Source organism: Balaenoptera ricei, chromosome 1, assembly GCF_028023285.1.
Source record: "Balaenoptera ricei isolate mBalRic1 chromosome 1, mBalRic1.hap2, whole genome shotgun sequence".
Classification (NCBI taxonomy): domain Eukaryota; kingdom Metazoa; phylum Chordata; class Mammalia; order Artiodactyla; family Balaenopteridae; genus Balaenoptera; species Balaenoptera ricei.
Window position 1 is genome coordinate 146,992,659 of NC_082639.1, and position 21,800 is coordinate 147,014,458.

The window sequence follows — 21,800 nt, forward strand, 5'->3', positions numbered from 1 at the left end:
AGAATCTGTCCATTTCTTCCAGGTTGTCCATTTTATTGGCATAGAGTTGCTTGTAGTAATCTCTCATGATCTTTTGTATTTCTGCAGTGTCAGTGGTTACTTCTCCTTTTTCATTTCTAATTCTATTGATTTGAGTCTTCTCCCTTTTTCTCTTGATGAGTCTGGCTAATGGTTTATCAATTTTGTTTATCTTCTCAAAGAACCAGCTTTTAGTTTCATTGATTTTTGCTATTGTTTCCTTCATTTCTTTTTCATTTATTTCTGACCTGATCTTTATGATTTCTTTCCTTCTGCTGGCTTTGGGGTTTTTTTGTTCTTCTTTCTCTAACTGCTTTAGGTGCAAGGTTAGGTTGTTTATTTGAGATGTTTCCTGTTTCTTGATGTAGGCTTGTATTGCTATAAACTTCCCTATTAGCACTGCTTTTGCTGCGTCCCATAGGTTTTGGGTCGTCGTATCTCCATTGTCATTTGTTTCTAGGTATTTTTTGATTTCCCCTTTGATTTCTTCAGTGATCACTTCGTTATTAAGTAGTGTATTGTGTAGCTTCCATGTGTTTGTATTTTTTACAGATCTTTTCCTGTAATTGATATCTAGTCTCATAGCGTTGTGGTCGGAAAAGATACTTGATATGATTTCAATTTTCTTAAATTTACCAAGGCTTGATTTGTGACCCAAGATATGATCTATCCTGGAGAATGTTCCATGAGCACTTGAGAAAAATGTGTATTCTGTTGTTTTTGGGTGGAATGTCCTATAAATATCAATTAAGTCCATCTTGTTTAATGTATCATTTAAAGCTTGTGTTTCCTTATTTATTTTCATTTTGGATGATCTGTCCATTGGTGAAAGTGGGGTGTTAAAGTCCCCTACTATGATTGTGTTGCTGTCGATTTCCCCTTTTATGGCTGTTAGTATTTGCCTTATGTAATGAGGTGCTCCTATGTTGGGTGCATAAGTATTTACAATTGTTATACCTTCCTCTTGGATCGATCCCTTGATCATTATGTAGTGTCCTTCTTTGTCTCTTGTAATAGTCTTTATTTTAAAGTCTATTTTGTCCGATATGAGAATTGCTACTCCAGCTTTCTTTTGATTTCCATTTGCATGGAATATCTTTTTCCATCCCCTCACTTTCAGTCTGTATGTGTCTCTAGGTCTGAAGTGGGTCTCTTGTAGACAGCATATATATGGGTCTTGTTTTTGTATCCATTCAGCCAACCTGTGTCTTTTGGTTGGAGCATTTAATCCATTTACATTCAAGGTAATTATCGATATGTATGTTCCTATTCCCATTTTCTTAAATGTTTTGGGTTTGTTATTGTAGGTGTTTTCCTTCTCTTGTGTTTCTTGCCTAGAGAAGTTCCTTTAGCATTTGTTGTAAAGCTGGTTTGGTGGTGCTGAACTCTCTCAGCTTTTGCTTGTCTGTAAAGGTTTTAATTTCTCCATCACATCTGAATGAGATCCTTGCTGGGTAGAGTAATCTTGGTTGTAGGTTTTTCTCCTTCGTCACTTTAAGTATATCCTGCCACTCCCTTCTGGCTTGCAGAGTTTCTGCTGAAAGATCAGCTGTTAACCTTATGGGGATTCCCTTGTGTGTTATTTGTTGTTTTTCCCTTGCTGCTTTTAATATGTTTTCCTTATATTTAATTTTTGACAGTTTGATTAATATGTGTCTTGGCGTGTTTCTCCTTGGGTTTATCCTGTATGGGACTCTCTGTGCTTCCAGGACTTGATTAACTATTTCCTTTCCCATATTAGGGAAGTTTTCAACTATAATCTCTTCAAATATTTTCTCAGTCCCTTTCTTTTTCTCTTCTTCTTCTGGGACCCCTATAATTCGAATGTTGGTGCGTTTAATGTTGTCCCAGAGGTCTCTGAGACTGTCCTCAGTTCTTTTCATTCTTTTTTCTTTATCCTGCTCTGCAGTAGTTATTTCCACCATTTTATCTTCCAGGTCACTTATCCTTTCTTCTGCCTCAGTTATTCTGCTATTGATCCCATCTAGAGTATTTTTAATTTCATTTATTGTGTTTTTCATCGTTGCTTGGTTCCTCTTTAGTTCTTCTATGTCCTTGTTAAATGTTTCTTGCATTTTGTCTATTCTATTTCCCAGATTTTGGATCATCCTTACTATCATTATTCTGAATTCTTTTTCAGGTAGACTACCTATTTCCTCTTCATTTGTTAGGTCTGGTGTGTTTTGACCCTGCTCCTTCATCTGCTGTGTGTTTTTCTGTCTTCTCATTTTGCTTATCTTACTGTGTTTGGGGTCTCCTTTTCACAGGCTGCAGGTTCGTAGTTCCCGTTGTTTTTGGTATCTGTCCCCAGTGGGTAAGGTTGGTTCAGTGAGTTGTGTAGGCTTCCTGGTGGAGGGAACTAGTGCCTGAGTTCTGGTGGATGAGGCTGGATCTTGTCTTTCTGGTTGGCACGTCCACGTCTGGTGGTGTATTTTGGGGTGTCTGTGGCCTTATTATGATTTTAGACAGCCTCTCTGCTAATGGATGGGGCTGTGTTCCTGTCTTCCTAGTTGTTTGGCATAGGGTGTCCAGCACTGTAGCTTGCTGGTCATTGAGTGAAGCTGGCTCTTGATGTTGAGATGGAGATCTCTGAGAGATTTTTGCCGTTTGGTATTACGTGGAGCTGGGAGGTCTCTTGTGGACCAGTGTCCTGAAGTTGGCTCTCCCACCTCAGAGGCACGGCCCTGATGCCTGGCTGGAGCACCAAGAGCCTTTCGTCCACACGGCGCGGCCGTTCCACTGGGCTCCGGGCCGGGCGCGTCGCGAGGGCTCCGCCGAGGAGAAGACGAAGGGACGACAGGAGCGAAAGAAACTCCAAGCTCCGATTCCGGCGGCCTCCTCGGCCTGTCCAAGCTTCCAACGCCGTCGCTGCCGCCGCCGCCTCAGGCTTTATATCGTTTATTTTTGTTTTTATTTCCATTTCTCTAGGAGGTGGATCAAAAAAGATCTTGCTGTGATTTATGTCAAAGAGTGTTCTTCCTATGTTTTCCTCTAAGAGTTTTATAGTGTCCGGTCTTACATTTAGGTCTTGAATCCATTTTGAGTTTATTTTTGTGTATGGTGTTAGGGAGTGTTGTAATTTCATTCTTTTACATGTAGCTGTCCAGTTTTCCCAGCACCACTTATTGAAGAGACTGTCTTTTCTCCATTGTCTATCTTTGCCTCCTTTGTCATAGATTAATTGACCATAGGTGCGTGGGTTTATCTCTGGGCTTTCTATCTTGTTCCATTGATCTATGTTTCTGTTTTTGTGCCAGTAGCATATTGTCTTGATTACTGTAGCTTTGTAGTGTAGTCTGAAGTCAGGGAGTCTGATTCCTCCAGCTCCGTTTTTTTCCCCTCAAGACTGCTTTGGTTATTCGAGGTCTTTTGTGTCTCCATACAAATTTTAAGATGATTTGTTCTAGTTCTGTAAAAAATGCCACTGGTAATTTGATAGGGATTGCATTGAATTTGTAGATTGCTTTGGGTAGTATAATCATTTTCACAATATTGATTCTTCCAATCCAAGAACATGGTATATCTCTCCATTAGTTGGTATCATCTTTAATTTCTTTCATCAGTGTCTTATAGTTTTCTGCATACAGGTCTTTTGTTTCCCTAGGTAGGTTTATTCCTAGGTATTTTATTCTTTTTGTTGCAATGGTAAATGGGAGTGTTTCCATAATTTCTCTTTCAGATTTTTCATCATTAGTGTATAGGGATGCAAGAGATTTCTGTGCATTAATTTTGTATCCTGCAACTTTACCAAATTCATTGATTAGCTCTAGGAGTTTTCTGGTGGCATTTTTAGGATTCTCTAAGTATAGTATCATGTCATCTGCAAACAGTGACAGTTTTACTTCTTCTTTTCCAATTTGTATTCCTTTTATTTCTTTTTCTTCTCTGATTGCTGTGGCTAGGACTTCCAAAACTATGTTGAATAATAGTGGTGAGAGTGGACATCCTTGTCTCATTCCTGATCTTAGAGGAAATGCTTTCAGTTTTTCTCCACTGAGAATGATGTTTACTGTGGATTTGTCGTATATGGCCTTTATTATGTTGAGGTAGTTTCCCTCTATGCCCACTTTCTGGGGAGTTTTTATCATAAATGGGTGTTGAATTTTGTCAAAAGTTTTTTCTGCATCTATTGAGATGATCATATGGTTTTTATTCTTCAATTTGTTATTATGGTGTATCACATTGAAAGATTTGCGTATATTGAAGAATCCTTGCATCCCTGGGATAAATCCCACTTGATCGTGGTGTATGATCCTTTTAATGTGTTGTTGGATTCTGTATGCTAGTATTTTATTGAGGATTTTTGCATCTATATTCATGAGTGATATTGGTCTGTAATTTTCTTGTTTTGTAGTATCTTTGTCTGGTTTTAGTATCAGGGTGATGGTGGCCTCATAGAATGTGTTTGGGATTGTTCCTTCCTCTGCAATCTTTTGGAAGAGTTTGAGAAGGATGGGTGTTAGCTCTTCTCTAAATGTTTGATAGAATTCACCTATGAAGCCATCTGGTCCTGGACTTGTCTTTGTTGGAAGATCTTTAATCACAGTTTCAATTTCATTACTTGTGATTTGTCTGTTCATATTTTCTGTTTCTTCCTGGTTTAGTCTTGGAAGGTTATACCTTTCTAAGAATTTGTCCATTTCTTCCAGGTTGTTCACTTTATTGGCATAGAGTTGCTTATAATACTCTCTTAGGATGCTTTTTATTTCTGTGGTGTCTGTTGTAACTTCTCCTTTTTCATTTCTAATTTTATTGTTTTGAGTCCTCTCCCTCTTTTTCTTGATGAGTCTGGCTAATGGTTTATCAATTTTGTTTACCTTCTCAAAGAACCAGCTTTCAGTTTTATTGATCTTTGCTCTTGTTTTCTTTGTTTCTATTTCATTTATTTCTGCTCTGATCTTTATGATCTCTTTCCTTCTGCTAACTTTGAGTTTTGTTTGTTCTTCTTTCTCTAGTTCCTTTAGGTGTAACGTTAGATTGTTTATTTGAGATTTTTCTTGTTTCTTTAGGTAGGCTTGTGTAGCTATAAACTTCCCTCTTAGAACTGCTTTTGCTGCATCCCATAGGTTTTGGATCATCGTGTTTTCATCGTCATTTGTCTCCAGGTATTTTTTGATTTCCTCTTTGATTTCTTCAGTGATCTCTTGGTTATTTAGTAATGTATTGTTTAGCCTCCATGTGTTTGTGTTTTTTACGTTTTTTGCCTGTAATTGATTTCTAATCTCATTACGCTATGGTCAGAAAAGATGCTTGATAGGATTTCAATTTTCTTAAATTTATTGAGGCTTGATTTGTGACCCAAGATGTGATCTATCCTGGAAAATATTCTGTGCGCACTTGAGAAGAAAGTGTAATCTGCTGTTTTTGGATGGAATGTCCTATAAATATCAATTAAAACTATCTAATCTATTGTGTCATTTAAAGCTTCTGTTTCCTTATTTATTTTCATTTTGGACGATCTCTCCATTGGTGTAAGTGAGGTGTTAAAGTCCCCCACTATTATTGTGTTACTGTCGATTTCCTCTTTTATAGCTGTTAGCAGTTGCCTTATCTATTGAGGTGCTCCTATGTTGGGTGCATATATATTTATAATTGTTATATCTTCTTCTTGGATTGATCCCTTGATCATTATGTAGTGTCCTTCCTTGTCTCTTGTAACATTCTTTATTTTAAAGTCTATTTTATCTGATATGAGTATAGCTCCTCCTGCTTTCTTTTGATTTCCATTTGCATGGAATATCTTTTTCCATCCCCTCACTTTCAGTCTGTATGTGTCCTGAGGTCTGAAGTGGGTCTCTTGTACACAGCATATATATGGGTCTTGTTTTTGTATCCATTCAGCAAGCCTGTGTCTTTTGGTTGGAGCATTTAATCCATTCACATTTAAGGTAATTATCGATATGTATGTTCCTATGACCATTTTCTTAATTGTTTTGGGTTTGTTTTTGTAGATCCTTTTCTTCTCTTGTGTTTCCCACTAAGAGAAGTTCCTTTAGCATTTGTTGTAGAGCTGGTTTGGTAGTGCTGAATTCTTTTAGCTTTTGCTTGTCTGTAAAGCTTTTGATTTCTCCATCGAATCTGAATGAGATCCTTGCCAGGTAGAGTAATCTTGGTTGTATGTTCTTCCCTTTCATCACTTTAAGTATATCATGCCACTCCCTTCTAGCTCGTAGAGTTTCTGCTGAGAAGTCAGCTGTTAACCTTATGGGAGTTCCCTTGTATGTTATTTTTCATTTTTACCTTGCTGCTTTCAATAATTCTTTTTGGTCTTTAATTTTTGCCAATTTGATTACTATGTGTCTCGGCGTGTTTCTCCTTGGGTTTATCCTGTTTGGGACTCTCTGCGCTTCCTTGACTTGGGTGGCTATTTCCTTTCCCATGTTAGGGAAGTTTTCGACTATAATCTCTTCAAATATTTTCTCTGGTCCTTTTTCTCTCTCTTCTCCTTCTGGGACCCCAATAATGCGAATGTTGTTGCATTTAATGTTGTCCCAGAGTTCTCTTAGGCTGTCTTCATTTCTTTTCATTGTTTTTTTTTTTATTCTGTTCTGCAGCAGTGAATTCCACCATTCTGTCTTCCAGGTCACTTATCCGTTTTTCTGACTCAGTTATTCTGCTATTCATTCCTTCTAGTGTAGTTTTCATTTCAGTTATTGTATTGTTCATCTCTGTTTGTTTGTTCTTTAATTCTTCTAGGTCTTTGTTAAACATTTCTTGCATCTTCTCGATCTTTGCCTCCATTCTTTTTCCGCAGTCCTGGATCATCTTCACTATCATTATTCTGAATTCTTTTTCTGGAAGGTTGCCTATCTCCACTTTATTTAGGTGTTTTTCTGGGGTTTTATCTTGTTCCTTCATCTGGTACATAGCCCTCTGCCTTTTCATCTTGTCTATCTTTCTGTGAATGATAGTTTCTTTTAATTCCTGACGTAGTAACTTAGAGACTTGGTTCTAGGTTTGTTGGTAAACAATGAAATCTGTTCTGAGCAATTTCTTAAAACTCTGTTTGCTTTTTAAAGATTATTTTAAATATTTCCAATATACCTTGTGAAACAACTATGTGAATAATATTTGGTGCTTTAAAACTGATTTGCTCCACTTAACATTTACTTGATATAGAATGAGGTACATGGTTATATTTTAATTTATAGAAAGAATTTCCATAAAGCTGAGACTTTCCATGCCAATTTCATCACTACTAAATAATTCTAACAAAATACTAATAATTCTAATAATCTCCATGGACAGGTAATTATAATTACATTGACCTCACGTAATTATGATAACGGTGGGCCCAAGTCAACAGTTGTATTGCGTAGCTTGGGCGTTGCCATTTGCTAACATCCAGAAATTCTGGTAGAATAAATGTCACTCAGCTAAGCACCATCACTCAGAAGAGAGAGGATACTATTCCTTTATAGTTGAAGGAGGTGGTGTCCTACTCATGTTAATACTTCTTATGAAATCACACAAATTTGTAAAACATCAAATGAGATTGTTTTCTCAGAGAGTATATCGTATGGGACACTCCCCAGAAGCTGGAATGATTACTCATTATTTATGTTATAGCTGAACATGTTCTTACTTTTAAATGTGTGTGTACCCCCCAAAAATCTCCTAATTCTAGTTAAAGTATTTACCTTTTCTAGTTTTCAGGTACTTTCTGAAATGCAGTGGTTAAAATGCACACACACACAGAGTCTTTGTATAGAGGGAAACCCACTGAGAGTTCGTACTTAGTGCTTTTGTATCTTTTATCTGTGTCGGCCCCTCATTAGCAGTCCCAGAAGCTAGTACTCCAACTCCCACTGTTTTTCTCTAGGCCTCCAGCTTCCTCCATCCATCTGGCCCCTGAGATTTCTTTGTAAGACAGAACTTCCTGCCGTTGGGCACAGAAAAAAGAAAATGAAATTCCTCCTCACACTTCCAACCCAGACCAACTCTGGGAACCTCCCAGGACCCGGACTCAGTGGGACAACACAGGCAGAGAAGTGATAGGAGGAAAGAAGCTCCTTCCCTCACCAACAGGGAGTGGGGTACTTTCTTCAACTCCCTGAATGCGTTGTGTTGCTTCCTTCAGAATTAAGGAGCTGAAGTTCAAGAAGACTTTGTAAAGAAGCTGTCAGTTTTTCTTGGTATTCTGACTTTCCCTTTGGGAGATGCCCCTCGAGATTGGAAGCAGCAGAATAAATATATTTCGGTTTGACTGTCTTCAACATGAGAGAAGCTAAGAAGAGAATGATAAGTTTACTCTAGACACTGACGAGTGTGTTCTGTTCATAAAGAAATAAAATTCCAAGCAAAGGAGAAGTTGTTTGATTTGCTGTTTAAATACACATGTCACTACCTGACATTAGTTTGCAAACATTTTTGAGAAGTGGATGCTTTTTTCCAGCATCATTTGAAAACCCCTGAATGTACAGTTCAAGGGATTGCTGCTCTGAGAGGCCTTGCTGTTGACCCCTGAGGCAGCTCTGCAGAACACCAGGGCTCAGTTTGAAAACTGCTCTGTGGAAGACCAAGAGGGAGAATTCTAAGCACAAAGGTACCTTTTCTCTGAAATAAAAGTCCTCAAACTTTGAGTTAAGAGTCACCTAGGACTCTTGTTTAAAATGCAGATTCCTGGGCACAATCCCAGAGTCTGACACTTAGGAGGTATTGTGTAGGGCCTTGGAATCTGTATTTTAACAAGCATCCTAGATGATTCTGATACCAATATGGATGGATCATAAACACACAGCTCTACCAACTGCCTGCTGAGGGCCCTTTCAATGGCTTCATCTTAATCCCACTTAGTCCCAGTTTATTTTAGGTACTTATTTTATGAGTGTCAAATGCCATTAAAATAGTTTTTTCTTGCCAAGGGAAATAATATCTTAGTTACCTCTTCCGTCATCTCCCAATTTAATTCTCTGTTCCTATTCCTGGAGCACCCCAAATGTGGCATGGCTCTCAGCCTTCCCTGTTGGATCTGCTCCGTCGGAGACTCCCATCAGTCTCATCCTTCCTCTGGCCTTTCTTGGTTTTGTTTGTTTGCTTGTTGTTTCTTTTTTTAAAGACAGGTCTCCTTAAACTTCTCCTTCCCCAACAAACAAACCCAAAGCAGAAGTTAATTGGTGTTTGTAAGCAAATATAAAACTGACTTCTTGATGTAAATACAGCGAACCAGTAAGCATATAAATGCTCCCATGTAGCAAGGTGCTAGGTGTTCTGATAGAAAGACATATAAGAACAAATCCAAATAAATAAAATTTGTAAAATAAATAAAGCCCACAATGAGACACCCACTTGAATGACTGTAATTGAAGAGACAATACCAAGTGTTGGCAGGGAGGTAGAGAAACTGGAACCATCATGCACTGCTGGTGGGAATGTAAAATGACACAGCCACTTTGGAAAACAGTTTGGTGACATCTTAAATAGTCAAATATAAACTTATCATATAATCTAGCAGTTCCACTCCTTAGAGTCTACCCAAGGAAATGAAAATGTATGTTCACACAAAGACTTGTATATGAATGTTCATAGCAGCATTATTCATAATAGCCACAAACTGGAAACAGTCCATATGTTCATCAAGTTATGCATGGATAAACAAAATACAGTATATCCATACATTGGAATATTATCTAGCAATTAAAATAAATGAAACACTGAAATATGCTGAAGTATAGATGAACCTTGAAAACATTATGCTAAGTGAAAAATGCCAGATGCAAAAGGCTATATATTGTATGATTCCATTTATGTGAATCTAGACAAAGCAAATTTGTAGAGACAGAAAGCAGATCTATGGTTGCCAGGGACTACAGATGAGAACAAATGGGTATGACGAAACTTTTGGGGCTGATCTAACTGTTCTAAAACTGGATTGTGGTGATAATTGCACAGCTCTATAAATTTACTAAAATCATTTAATCATTTATAATGCGGGAATTGTATGGAATATAGATTTTATCACAATAAGGCAGTTAAATATTTTTTCTTAAAGCGTATACCACAATTAAATAATTGAAAGTTCTTTTCTATGCAAAAGAAATAGAAAGGCACTATGTATAGTTCAGGTGTGGCCTGCAGACCCCTGGAGGTTCCTGAGATATTCTCAGGGAGTCTTCACAGTCATTTTCCTAATAATAAAGAAGCTATTTGCCTTTTTCAAGGCAGATAGCTGTTGACATTTGTACTGATGGTACAAAAGCAATGGTGGGTAAAACTGCCTGTGCCTTAGCACAAATCCAGGCATTGGCACCACACCTTATTAGTAATCATAGTAGTACTATTAGTAGTAGTACTAATAGTAGTTATTAGTAGTAGTCACCACCACCAAGCACAGTGGAAGAATATATTCTATTTTCACTTAAGAATGCCCTTGATGGGGACTTCCCTGGTGGCGCAGTGGTTAAGAATCTGCCTGCCAGTGCAGGGGACACGGGTTCAATCCCTGGTCCAGGAAGATCCCACATGCCACGGAGCAACTAAGCCTGTGTGCCACAACTACTGAGCTTGTGCTCTACACACTGCGAGCCACAGCTACTGAAGCCCGTGCGCCACAACTATTGAGCCTGTGCTCTAGAGCCTGCGAGCCACAACTACTGAAGTCCACATGCCCTAGAGCCCGTGCTCCGCAACAAGAGAAGCCACCGCAATGAGGAGCCCGCTCGCCACAACTAAAGAAAGCCCGTGGGCAGCAACGAACACCCAACGCAACTATAAATAAATAAAATTGATTCTTAAAAAAAAAAGAATGCCCTTAATGAAGCAGTAGAAATTGTTGAATTTTTTAACTCTTAGGCCTTCGGTGCATATCTTTTTATTTTTGAATAAGATCGTTATCTCAAGGAAAAGCACTTCTGCAATTGATTGAGTTGCAAGCTGAACTTGCAGCTGTTTTTTGTGGGACACCATCTCTACTGTAGAAAAAAAGTGCCTGACAGACAAATTATGGGTATTCAGACTTGGGTATTTGGCAAACAGTTTCTCAAAAATGACCGAAGAGAGCCCATTATTCCACAGAAAACAATTGTCCGTGTTTGTTGCTGGTCATAAAATTCGAATGTTAAACCAAAATTAGAATCTTGGAAAACTTGTATCCACCACCATGAGCTTGACACCTTTTGTCAAGACTTTTCTCATGAGGGACTTCCCTGGCTGTCCAGTGGTTAAGACTCTGCACTTCCAATGCAGGGGGCGCGGGTTCGATCCCTGGTTGGGGAACTAAGATCCCGCATGCTGCGCAGCGCAGCCAAAAATTAAAATTAAAATTAAATAAAGGAAAGATTTTTCTCATGAGCTTGATGCTGATTTTAACAAATCTGATTTTTTTCATATTGTGTGATGAAATGTATCAAAATTTGCAGAATATAGGTAAGAGGTCTTGATACTAAAACTTTGAGGACTGCTGGCCTAGTGGCTAATAGCATGAACTCTGGGGGCATTCTGCATGGATTCAAATCCCAACGCTATTACTTATTACTTGTAGAATCCCAGTAAGTGTTTCACCTCTCCATGCCTCAGCTTCCTCATTTATAAAATGGGGAAAATAACGATACCTATCTCAGAGAGGTATGTGGGCATAAAAGTAAATTAATATATATATACTTGTGAACATTAAAATGAGTTGATATATGCAACCAGTTAGAATAACATGTGGTGAATTGTTACTGATCTTGATAAGTGGTAATTTGTAAAAACAAATACATTATAAGTACAAAATAGATAGAAATCTCTATGTAGTTATATATATATTTGTAGCCAGGAAATCTCCAGCTGCTTCCTCCTCATCCCCCATGCCCTCACCCCCCCCACCTCTGCCTCACCTTGGGTACTCTCACTTCCTGGAAGGGCACGTCTGTGCCTGATGTCCTAAAGTGTCCTACCCATCTATTGAGTCTCTGTTTGGGGCGGTTCCTTCTTTTTTAGCAACCACACAATGTGTTTTTAAGGAAGATTTGGTGAGACAGTATAGTTATGAAGGGTATAGTTTAATAAATTGAATAGAAACAGAATACAATTATATGTCTTTGCATTATTTGAATTAGAAGTCTCTTTCCTGCCTTAGCAATATTTAAAATTATGATGCATCATTTTAAGTTCAAAGAGTTTAGGAAATCATGTGAATAGAGGAAAAAGTATAAGGTTCTGTCACATCAAATACATCCATTTTCAGTGCTTAGTCCAAGCACACATAAAGTTTAAGGGAGAAAATGACTCATTTGGAGGGAACCTACATCTTCAGTCCTGCAGAGAGACTACAGTTGAGCTATTTTTATCTATGTTTAGAAAAGTTAATTATGTGCTGACATCATTTATTTGTTCTACCAATATTCGATGAGTGCCTCCCATGGAGTGCCAGGCCCCTAGCCAGGCACTGTGGTCCCAGTTGCAAAGAAGGGATGTAGGTCCCGCCCTCCTGGACTTAGTGCATTAAAGTTTTCTAATTGTTCTCCCACCTTCTTTGTAAAAAAATAAGGTAGTTCATCTGTTGTTCACTGACTACATCAGCAGAGGGAAAAGTATATATTTTATACTTTTTAAATGTTCATGAAAACATTCTCGAGTTTAGTGTGAGGTAAAGAAGGTAAGCTAGACTGCAAAAGAACTGTAATGATTGTTTCTTCTCCTGGAAGGTCACAAACAAAATTACCTTCTATTTTGGAGGACTGACGTTGTACAGATATGCTTATGTTTGGTGGTAAATAGCAAACAACCAGGCATGTAAGTCGTTGCAGTTTCACTGATTTACATGGCTTCTGCTATCCTAGGAGAAATAATGAGCTCTTGAAAGAGCTCATTTGGGGACCATCTGTTTATGTGCCATCCCACATCACTCTGCCTATGATGAGAATGGCGGGTCGGCCCACAGGACTTTTTATTCCTTGCCCCCCTACCTACCCCAGGTCTTTAATTATTGCCACATCTCAGGTTGCTTGAGTGTATATAGTCACCTGTTAAGTAGGTTTAGAATAGTCCTTCCTTTCATTTTCAGGGGTATATTTAGAGAGCAAATTTTAAGGCACCTTAAATATTTTTTTAAAGATAATGTAAAAACACAAAGCAGTAGTATTATTGAGACAGTGTGCTTACTGATATACTTGTATTTTAAGATTTGAGAGTATTTCTTTCCTATGCGGCTGGTTTACTGGGAATAAGAAATCAGATCAGGCTAAAAGCCAAAGAAGTATTTCTGGAATACAGGCTAGTATTGAGTTTCATTAATTTAATTGAATTCAATCTCAATATTCATTATACATGGAAAATATTAGCTATTTTTAGTCATGTTCTTGTCCCTGTCGCTGCTAGGGCCTTATGCAAACTTTATGTGTCAGTAACTGCAGTTGTCTTTCACAAATAAAATGCACAAAGTCACTTAACGTGGGCAAGCAAACAATGGCTGTGGTTGTACTACTGCTGTTCTTTTTCACTAGAATCTTCTGTTCTTTGATTCTCTTACTGTTTTCAGTAACTCCACCTAAAAATCAAACATTACTCACACGTTATTTTCTAAAAGGAGCCATAGCTGTTATAAAAGTTAATTCCTCTTTTCATGACAATGTTCCCTGTTAAAATATTTGGCAGTTCTACTTGTACTGTGTGACATCTTTGTAAGGACTTTTGTCCTCCCCAACCTCAGAGGCTCCCAAACATCAACATCTAACATTTTGTTGATGAAAATTTATGCTCTTGTTTAATTGCTGATTCTCATCTTGTCTTTTACATGTGTGTTTATGTGTTTCAGGAAAAAAGTGCCAGTTCAAATGTAAGACTTAAAACTAATAAAGAGATTCCGGGATTAGTTCATCAACCTAGAGCAAAGTAAGTTCTAGTTCCTATTTTCCTATATTGTTTTTAAAGCTAAAAATGTTTTTAGAGTGAGCTCCATTTTGCCTGCCAGATAACCAAGACTTACGATGAGCCTCAGTAATTGAGACAGTGTGATTTAGTCTAATGGAACAAAATAGAGAGACCCAAAACAGACCCACAATATATGACAGAGCTGACACTTCACATCAGTTAGAAGAAAATGAAGGGGAATATCTTTATAACCATGGGGTAGGGAAAAACTTTGAATAAGTCACAAAGGATGCAAATCTTAAGAAAAATGATTAATTTTTGTGACTACATTAAAATTAAGAACTTCTGTTTATCAAAATATACTATAGGAGAGTAAAAGGCCACAAAATGATGGAATATATTTATAATACGTATAATTAACAGTAGTTGGGTTTCCAGAATATATCAAGTAATTCTATGAATCAATAAGTAAAAGACAGAACTCATAGAAAAGCAGGCTAAAGACATAAATAACCACTTGACTGAAGAGGAAACATGAATAGCTAATGCATATGAAAAAAATACCATTTCACACCATAAGATTGGCAAAAATTTAGAAGTCTAATGATACTAAAATGTTTACCAGAATGTAGGGATATAAACTGGTACAATTACTTTGGAAAACAACTCCACTCTCAGGTGTATACGCTAGAGAAACTTGTGCATGTGTGCCAGCAGGCATATTTTGAAATGTCCATAGCAGCACTGTTTACGTGAGCTCTTAAAGCTCTTGAAGATATGGGACTTCCCTGGCAGTCCAGTGGTTAAGACTCCACGCTTACACTGCACATGACATGGGTTCCATCCCTGGTCGGGGAACTAAGATCCTGCGTGCCTCATGGCGGTGACATGGCCAAAAAAAAAAAAAAAAAAGCTCTTGGAAATAAAACCCGAATGTCCATCAGACATGTAATGGATAACAAAAATGTGGTATATTCTTATGATGGGAATGCTACATATCAGTGAAAATGAATGACCAATAGCTACCCAGATCAAGATAGAGGAATCTCATGAAATGTAAGGTTGTACCAGTAAGGTAAGTGGTAGTACCTGCCTATGTACAGTTTCATGCATATAAAGTGCAAAAGCAGGCAGAGCTAAGCCATATATTATATATATGTACTTGGTAAAACAATAAAGGCAAGCAAGGAAATGAAAAGGCATTAAATTCAGAATAGTGGTTCTTTCTACTGGATAGAAGACAATGGGACCAGAGGTTCTATCTCTTAATCTGAGTGGTGGTTACATGCGTGTTCCTTTAATTATTATTATTTGAAAATGTACAAATAACATTATATGTTTCCTTTTTTATGTGTTAAGTATTTCACAATTAAAATGCTAAAAAGAATAATGAGTAGTTTCTATATTGTTCTAAAACTGAGTCTACCTTGGTGATAAAATGCACTTGTGTGACTTTGAAGCTACCTGCCCTTTCTTCAAAGAAGCTGTAATCCCAGAGGCTGCAAATCTCTTTTGTGTTGTTCTGCCTAAATATGAACAAATTCCCTAAGGGTGCTGATCACACGAGTACATCTGACACAGTCACCACCATCCCCAAATAAATTTAACTATGACATATATGTAAATCAATATCGTAAGTGGAAAAAGTTGTGTTCTGTGGTTCTTCCCAGGAGGTTGAGACAAAAATAACATAATCACTTTAACCTGGCTGAGTGTCTGGAATTGCTGCAGCCTTGGCCACTGTGATATGGTGTTTAGGGCTCTTCAGGGGGTGGTGAATGAGCTCAGGGATTGAAGTTTTTACTTCCAAAGAAAACTGGACATTTTAAAATCCATTTATCATTTACAGTGTCAGTATAATGGGACAACCGATTTTTTTCACCCTCAGGTAAATGTCATGCTATAATCACAACCTACCTAATCCACTTCACTTGTAATCACTTTTATCTACACTAATTTTATCTGCCTCTGGGGACAACAGATACCTGATAATACTACCAAATCATCTTTTCATCCAAGCCATTAGATATATGCTCCTTTTAAATGCTTCTAGAAAAAGACTATTGAGAATATCTTTTTTCCTTTAAAGCAAATACTTATTTAACTTTGACACATTGAAATAGCATGCTTTGCAGACTGGCATGTGCTGAAGCTTTCAGAGAAGTTGATTAAATTGGCTCATGTGTTTACATTAAAATTATGAAGAAAATCCCCTGTTTTTCACACAGCATAATGCTCGTGTGTGTGTGTGTGTGTGTGTGTGTGTGTGTATTTTAAACTGTGAGTCAGATCATTGGGTTTCCGGAATTCAACTAAGAAATTTTTCTAGAGGGCTAGGAGAAGGGTTTTACTTTTTCTACTCGTTGACATAATATAGTATCCAGGAAATTATTATTTATCATGCAGCTGTATAAAATAAGATGAGGCTTTTTTCCCCATGAGTGGACGGACAATCCCATACCTGATAATGGCAGATTTATTAATAATGAAGGCAGATAATGCTCACACCTTCATTTGATGCACCACGTAGAGCACATTCTTACTGACTTTGTAATCTCAGGCCAGTGACGTTATGTCTGTGAGCTTCAGTTTTCTCCAAGAAAAATGGAGGTGAAAAATCCTGTCTTATAGGGCTGGGGCTTAAATGAAATAATGTATGCCCAGTTCTTATCACAGTGTCTGACACTTGGTAAGAACACCTTAACAATTAGAAACCACCCAAATGCCCTTTGACAGGAAATTGGATAGATGAACTACACTGTATTCACACAGTGGAATATTAGCAGTTAAAACGAATGCACTGCAGCAATGCACAATGCTGGATGGACCCTAGCAATATAACACTAGAACAAAGAGTAAGTCCTGAAACATTACACAGAGCATAATTCACTCTATAAAGTTAAAAACAACTAAAATAAATCATCTACTTTTTAAGCACATAGAGAGAGTAAAGCTATGTAAAAGGAAAGCGGGGGCATGATGGTTCCCTTGAGTTGGGAGAAACACACATGGGTGGGACGTAAGTAACCTCTAGGTTGTTGTTAAGATCGCAGCTTTGTAGAGGGAACTTAACCTCAACATAATAAAGGCCATATATGACAAACCCACAACATGGCCAACATCGTTCTCAATGGTGAAAAACTGAAACCATTTCCTCTAAGATCAGGAATGAGACAAGGTTGCCCACTCTCACCACTATTATTCAACATAGTTTTGGAAGTGTTAGCCACAGCAATCAGAGAAGAAAAAGAAATAAAAGGAATCCAAATCGGAAAAGAAGAAGTAAAGCTGTCACTGTTTACAGATGACATGATACTATACATAGACAATCCTAAAGATGCTACCAGAAAACTACTAGAGCTAATCAATGAATTTGGTAAAGTAGTAGGATACAAAATTAATGCACAGAAATCTCTTGCATTCCTATACACTAATGATGAAAAATCTGAAAGAGAAATTAAGAAAACACTCCCATTTACCATTGCAACAAAAAGAATAAAATACCTAGGAATAAACCTAAGGAGACAAAAGACCTGTATGCAGAAAACTTTAAGACACTGATGAAAGAAATTAAAGATGATATACTGAGCCTGCGCGTCTGGAGCCTGTGCTCCGCAACAAGAGAGGCCGCGATAATGAGAGGCCCGCGCACCGTGATGAAGAGTGGCCCCCACTTGTTGCAACTAGAGAAAGCCCTCGCACAGAAACGAAGACCCAACACAGCCATAAATAAATAAATAAATAAATAAATAAACCCAAAGTTAAAAAAAGAAAAGAAATTGAAGATGATATAAACAGATGGAGAGATATACCATGTTCTTGGATTAGAAGAATCAACATTGTTGATTCAGAAACTGCTTAGTAGGTAAAGGGTTTTACTTTAGACTAATGGAAATTCTTTGGAACTAGATAGAAGTGATGGTTGTACATTTTGAATGAACTAAATGTCGCTGAATTGTTCACTTTGAAATGGTTAATTGTATGTTATGTTAACTTCACCTGAATAAATAATTTTTTTACGTGGTGACGGACTTCCACTTCCATTTCCGGACTAGATGGAGTAGACACACTTTCCCCATTCCTCCTACTAAATAAATTCCTCCCCTGGATGTTATATATAAAACAAATTAGGAGGCAGGGGGCAGTTTGCTAAATATGATAGGGTGGCTCAGGGAAGACATCTCTGAGTAAGTGACATTTTAGAGACTTGTGTAAAGGGAGGGAGTGGGCCATATAGACATCTGAAAAAGGATTTTGGGGTGGGGATTTATCTTGTTTGAGGTTTTTGGGGGGTGGGGATTTATCTTGTTAAGGTGCTTGGTGGTTACATATACTACCCAAAGCAATCAACAGATTCAGTGCAATCCCTATCAAACTACCAATGGCATTTTTCACAGAACTAGAACAAAAAATTTCACAATTTGTATGGAAACACAAAAGACCCCAAATAACCAAAGTAATCTTGAGAAAGAAAAACGGAGCTGGAGGAATCAGGCTCCCGGACTTCAGGCTATACTACAAAGCTACAGTCATCAAGACAGTATGGTACTGGCACAAAAACAGAAATATAGATCAATGGAACAGGATAGAAAGCGCAGAGGTAAACCAACGCACCTATGGTCACCTTATTTTTGATAAAGGAGGCAAGAATATACAATGGAGAAAAGACAGCCTCTTCAATAAGTGGTGCTGGGAAAACTGGATAGCTACATGTAAAAGAATGAAATTAGAACACCTCCTAGCACCATACACAAAAATAAACTCAAAATGGATTAAAGACTTAAATGTAAGGCCAGACACTATAAAAACTTTTAGAGGAAAACATAGGCAGAACACTCTATGATATAAATCACAGCAAGATCCTTTTTGACCCACCTCCTAGAGAAATGGAAATAAAAACAAAAATAAACAAATGGGACCTAATGAAACTTAAAAGCTTTTGCACAGCAAAGGAAAACATAAACAAGACGAAAAGACAACCCTCAGAATGGGAGAAAATATTTGCAAATGAAGCAACTGACAAAGGATTAATCTCCAAAATTTATGAGCAGCTCATGCAGCTCAGTATCAAAAAAAAAAAACAAACAACCTGATCCAAAAATGGGCAGAAGACCTAAACAGATGTTTCTCCAAAGAAGATATACAGATTGCCAACAAACACATGAAAGGATGCTCAACATCACTAATCATTAGAGAAATGCAAATCAAAACTACAATGAGGTATCACCTCACACCAGTCAGAATGGCCATCATCAAAAAATCTACAAACAATAAATGCTGGAGAGGGTGTGGAGAAAAGGGAACCCTCCTGCACTGTTGGTGGGAATGTAAATTGATACAGCCACTATGGAGAACAGTATGGAGGTTCCTTAAAAAACTAAAAATAGAACTACCATACGACCCAGCGATCCCACTACTGGACATATACCCTGAGAAAACCATAATTCAAAAAGAGTCATGTGCCACAATGTTCACTGCAGATCTATTTACAATAGCCAGGACATGGAAGCAACCTAAGTGTCCATCGACAGATGAATGGATAAAGAAGATGTGGCACATATATACAATGGAATATTACTCAGCCATAAGAAGAAACGGAATTTAGTTATTTGTAGTGAGGTGGATGGACCTAGAGTCTGTCATTCAGAGTGAAGTAAGTCAGAAAGAGAAAAACAAATACCGTATGCTAACACATATATATGGAATCTAAAAAAAAAAGGTCATGAAGAACCTAGGGGCAAGATGGGAATAAAGACCAGACCTACTAGAGAATGGACTTGAGGACACGGGGTGGGGGAAGCTGGGACGAAGTGAGAGTGGCATGGACATATATACACTACCAAATGTAAAATCGATAGCTAGTGGGAAGCAGCTGCATAGCACAGGGAGATCAGCTCGGTGCTTTGTGACCACCTAGAGGGGTGGGATAGGGAGGGTGGAAGGGAGATGCAAGAGGGAGGAGATATGGGGATATATGTACATGTATAGCTGATTCACTTTGTTATAAAGCAGAAACTAACACACCATTGCAAAGCAATTATACTCCAATAAAGATGTTAAAAAATAAATAAATAAAAATCGCATCTTTGTTTTTTTGTTTTGGTTTCATGGGTGCTTATTATACTATTATTTTAAAAAATAGCTAAATAAAAGTGAGCCATGAACTACTAGCCAGGGTGTGTCCTGCTGTGAGGATTAGGATTACGCCACTTCCCTGAGGTGCAATTGAAAAATAGTAATGATGATCATGAAGAAAAAACCGTGTTTAGGCTAAGATTTGTCAGGAGTAATGGAATTTCATTTTTGCAGGTGAAGTGTTTGGGAATTAAGACCTTGCCTTCTTATACTTTCACAGTTTAGCTGTTCATTGTTTGGAAGCTTCTTTTTTTAAGTCACTTAAAATGGGAGCCGTGTATCTTTCAGCTCTAGAGCTTATTTTGTCCATCTTTCCTTCGTTTGATTACTTGTCATTAAGATTCAATAGCATCATCACCCTAGTCTCAGGAAACTGACAAGTCACAGAAAGAAGAGGCTCTGACGGCAGGGTTAACTCACAAGAGCTTTGCCGGGACCAGCTGGGAGCCACAAGAATGCTCCAGGGTATAAATGGAGGATAATCTATAAAAATATTGAGTCACTATGTTGTACACCCGAAACTAATATAATATTGCAAATCAACTATACCTCAATAAAAAAGAAATGTTCCAGGGAAGCGTTGTGTTTTCCAAGGTGGACTTTTAGTAATTAGAGAGAAATAGGAATAGCCGAAATTGTTAAGCTGTGGTAGTTAAATCCCAACCTACAGGCTTTTATAAAAGATTTTTAGATCTAATTAATCTTAGCATCAAGTGTTCATACTTTATAAACTAAATGAGAAACGATCCAATTATCCCTTCCTAAATCTTGAAGAAAGACAGTAAAGCCAGCCCAGCATGCTTTTCCGTCTCCTCCCCTCACTCACAATCATCAACTTGTCCATCAGAAGGTGTTTAAGAATCAAGTTGTTACCTAGGGACTGTTTCTCACAGTGCAGTGTGTACCCTGGAAGGTAAGAACTATTGTTAATGCCACTGTGTTGATAGTTTCCATGTGAGAGGAGGGCATCCCTGTTTACCTAGGTGGGAGTCAGTCGATAGGGGGTAATTTACTTCATCAGAGTGAAAGTTCTGTCTCTGTCCCTGTGGAAGAGATTTAGGGCTTCTCTCTGAAAGGAACGCACGAAGAATAGCAGAGTAAGCCCCACGCTTACTGTCTGGTTACACCATCTCTAAGACAACACACAGGTAACGAGGATCTCGTGGTGGGTGTTTGCTCCACCTGGCAGGGTCTGCTGCACCTCTAGGGATAACGGAGTTTATCTGAAAGAGCTCAGTTAGTGCATCGGGGTTTGAGAATACAAAAGTCACCCTTCCATTCAAGGTCCTTTCCCTCCTGTCCGTGAATCCTCTCTGCTCTCCTTACCTTCTTAGTTTTGTCCTCACTAACCACGTCCGTCTCATTAAGTATGCCGTTAAATAGCAAAGAACAGGTAAACACACAGGGCAAGGGCTACTCAGACATGCCTCCTCACTTACTCTCACGTTCCAGTGGATTTCAGTTCCAAAGAGGTGCATTTGCTGTCACCAGTACAGGGGATATTCAGGTCAAGTTCTCGGCTTGTTTGCTGCCAGCCCACACCTATACAGTCAGCTGAATACCATGCTGATGCTGACAGCCTGTGTAAAATACACATTTTAATGTAATAACTAGGATATATTTTCTTTTTATGGTTACACACAGGGTTGAAATATGCCATGTACTGCTTGCCTGTGCTTTTTGTTTTAATTACAAGGCAAAAATTGGGCACACACCTGCCAGTAACACCACTATAAATAACGTGTACGTTGAAAGGGAATTACGTTCCTTAAATCATAGGAACTGATAGACTATTATGAAACACGTTTGCAGGATTACTGTAATGACATTTATCCTTAGTGTGACTTCAGAGTACT

At 38.1% G+C, this 21,800-nt stretch overlaps 1 protein-coding gene across 3 annotated transcripts in view; it reads left to right on the forward strand.

The window, feature by feature from the left end:
- C1H1orf21 (chromosome 1 C1orf21 homolog) overlaps positions 1–21,800 on the forward strand; it is a 237,574-nt gene that overhangs the window by 193,602 nt on the left and 22,172 nt on the right. For all 3 annotated transcript variants that reach the window (XM_059937751.1, XM_059937754.1, XM_059937743.1), the window contains one exon: positions 13,754–13,830. In XM_059937751.1, the coding sequence (XP_059793734.1) occupies positions 13,754–13,830 (77 nt within the window). The remainder of the gene's footprint in view (positions 1–13,753; positions 13,831–21,800) is intronic.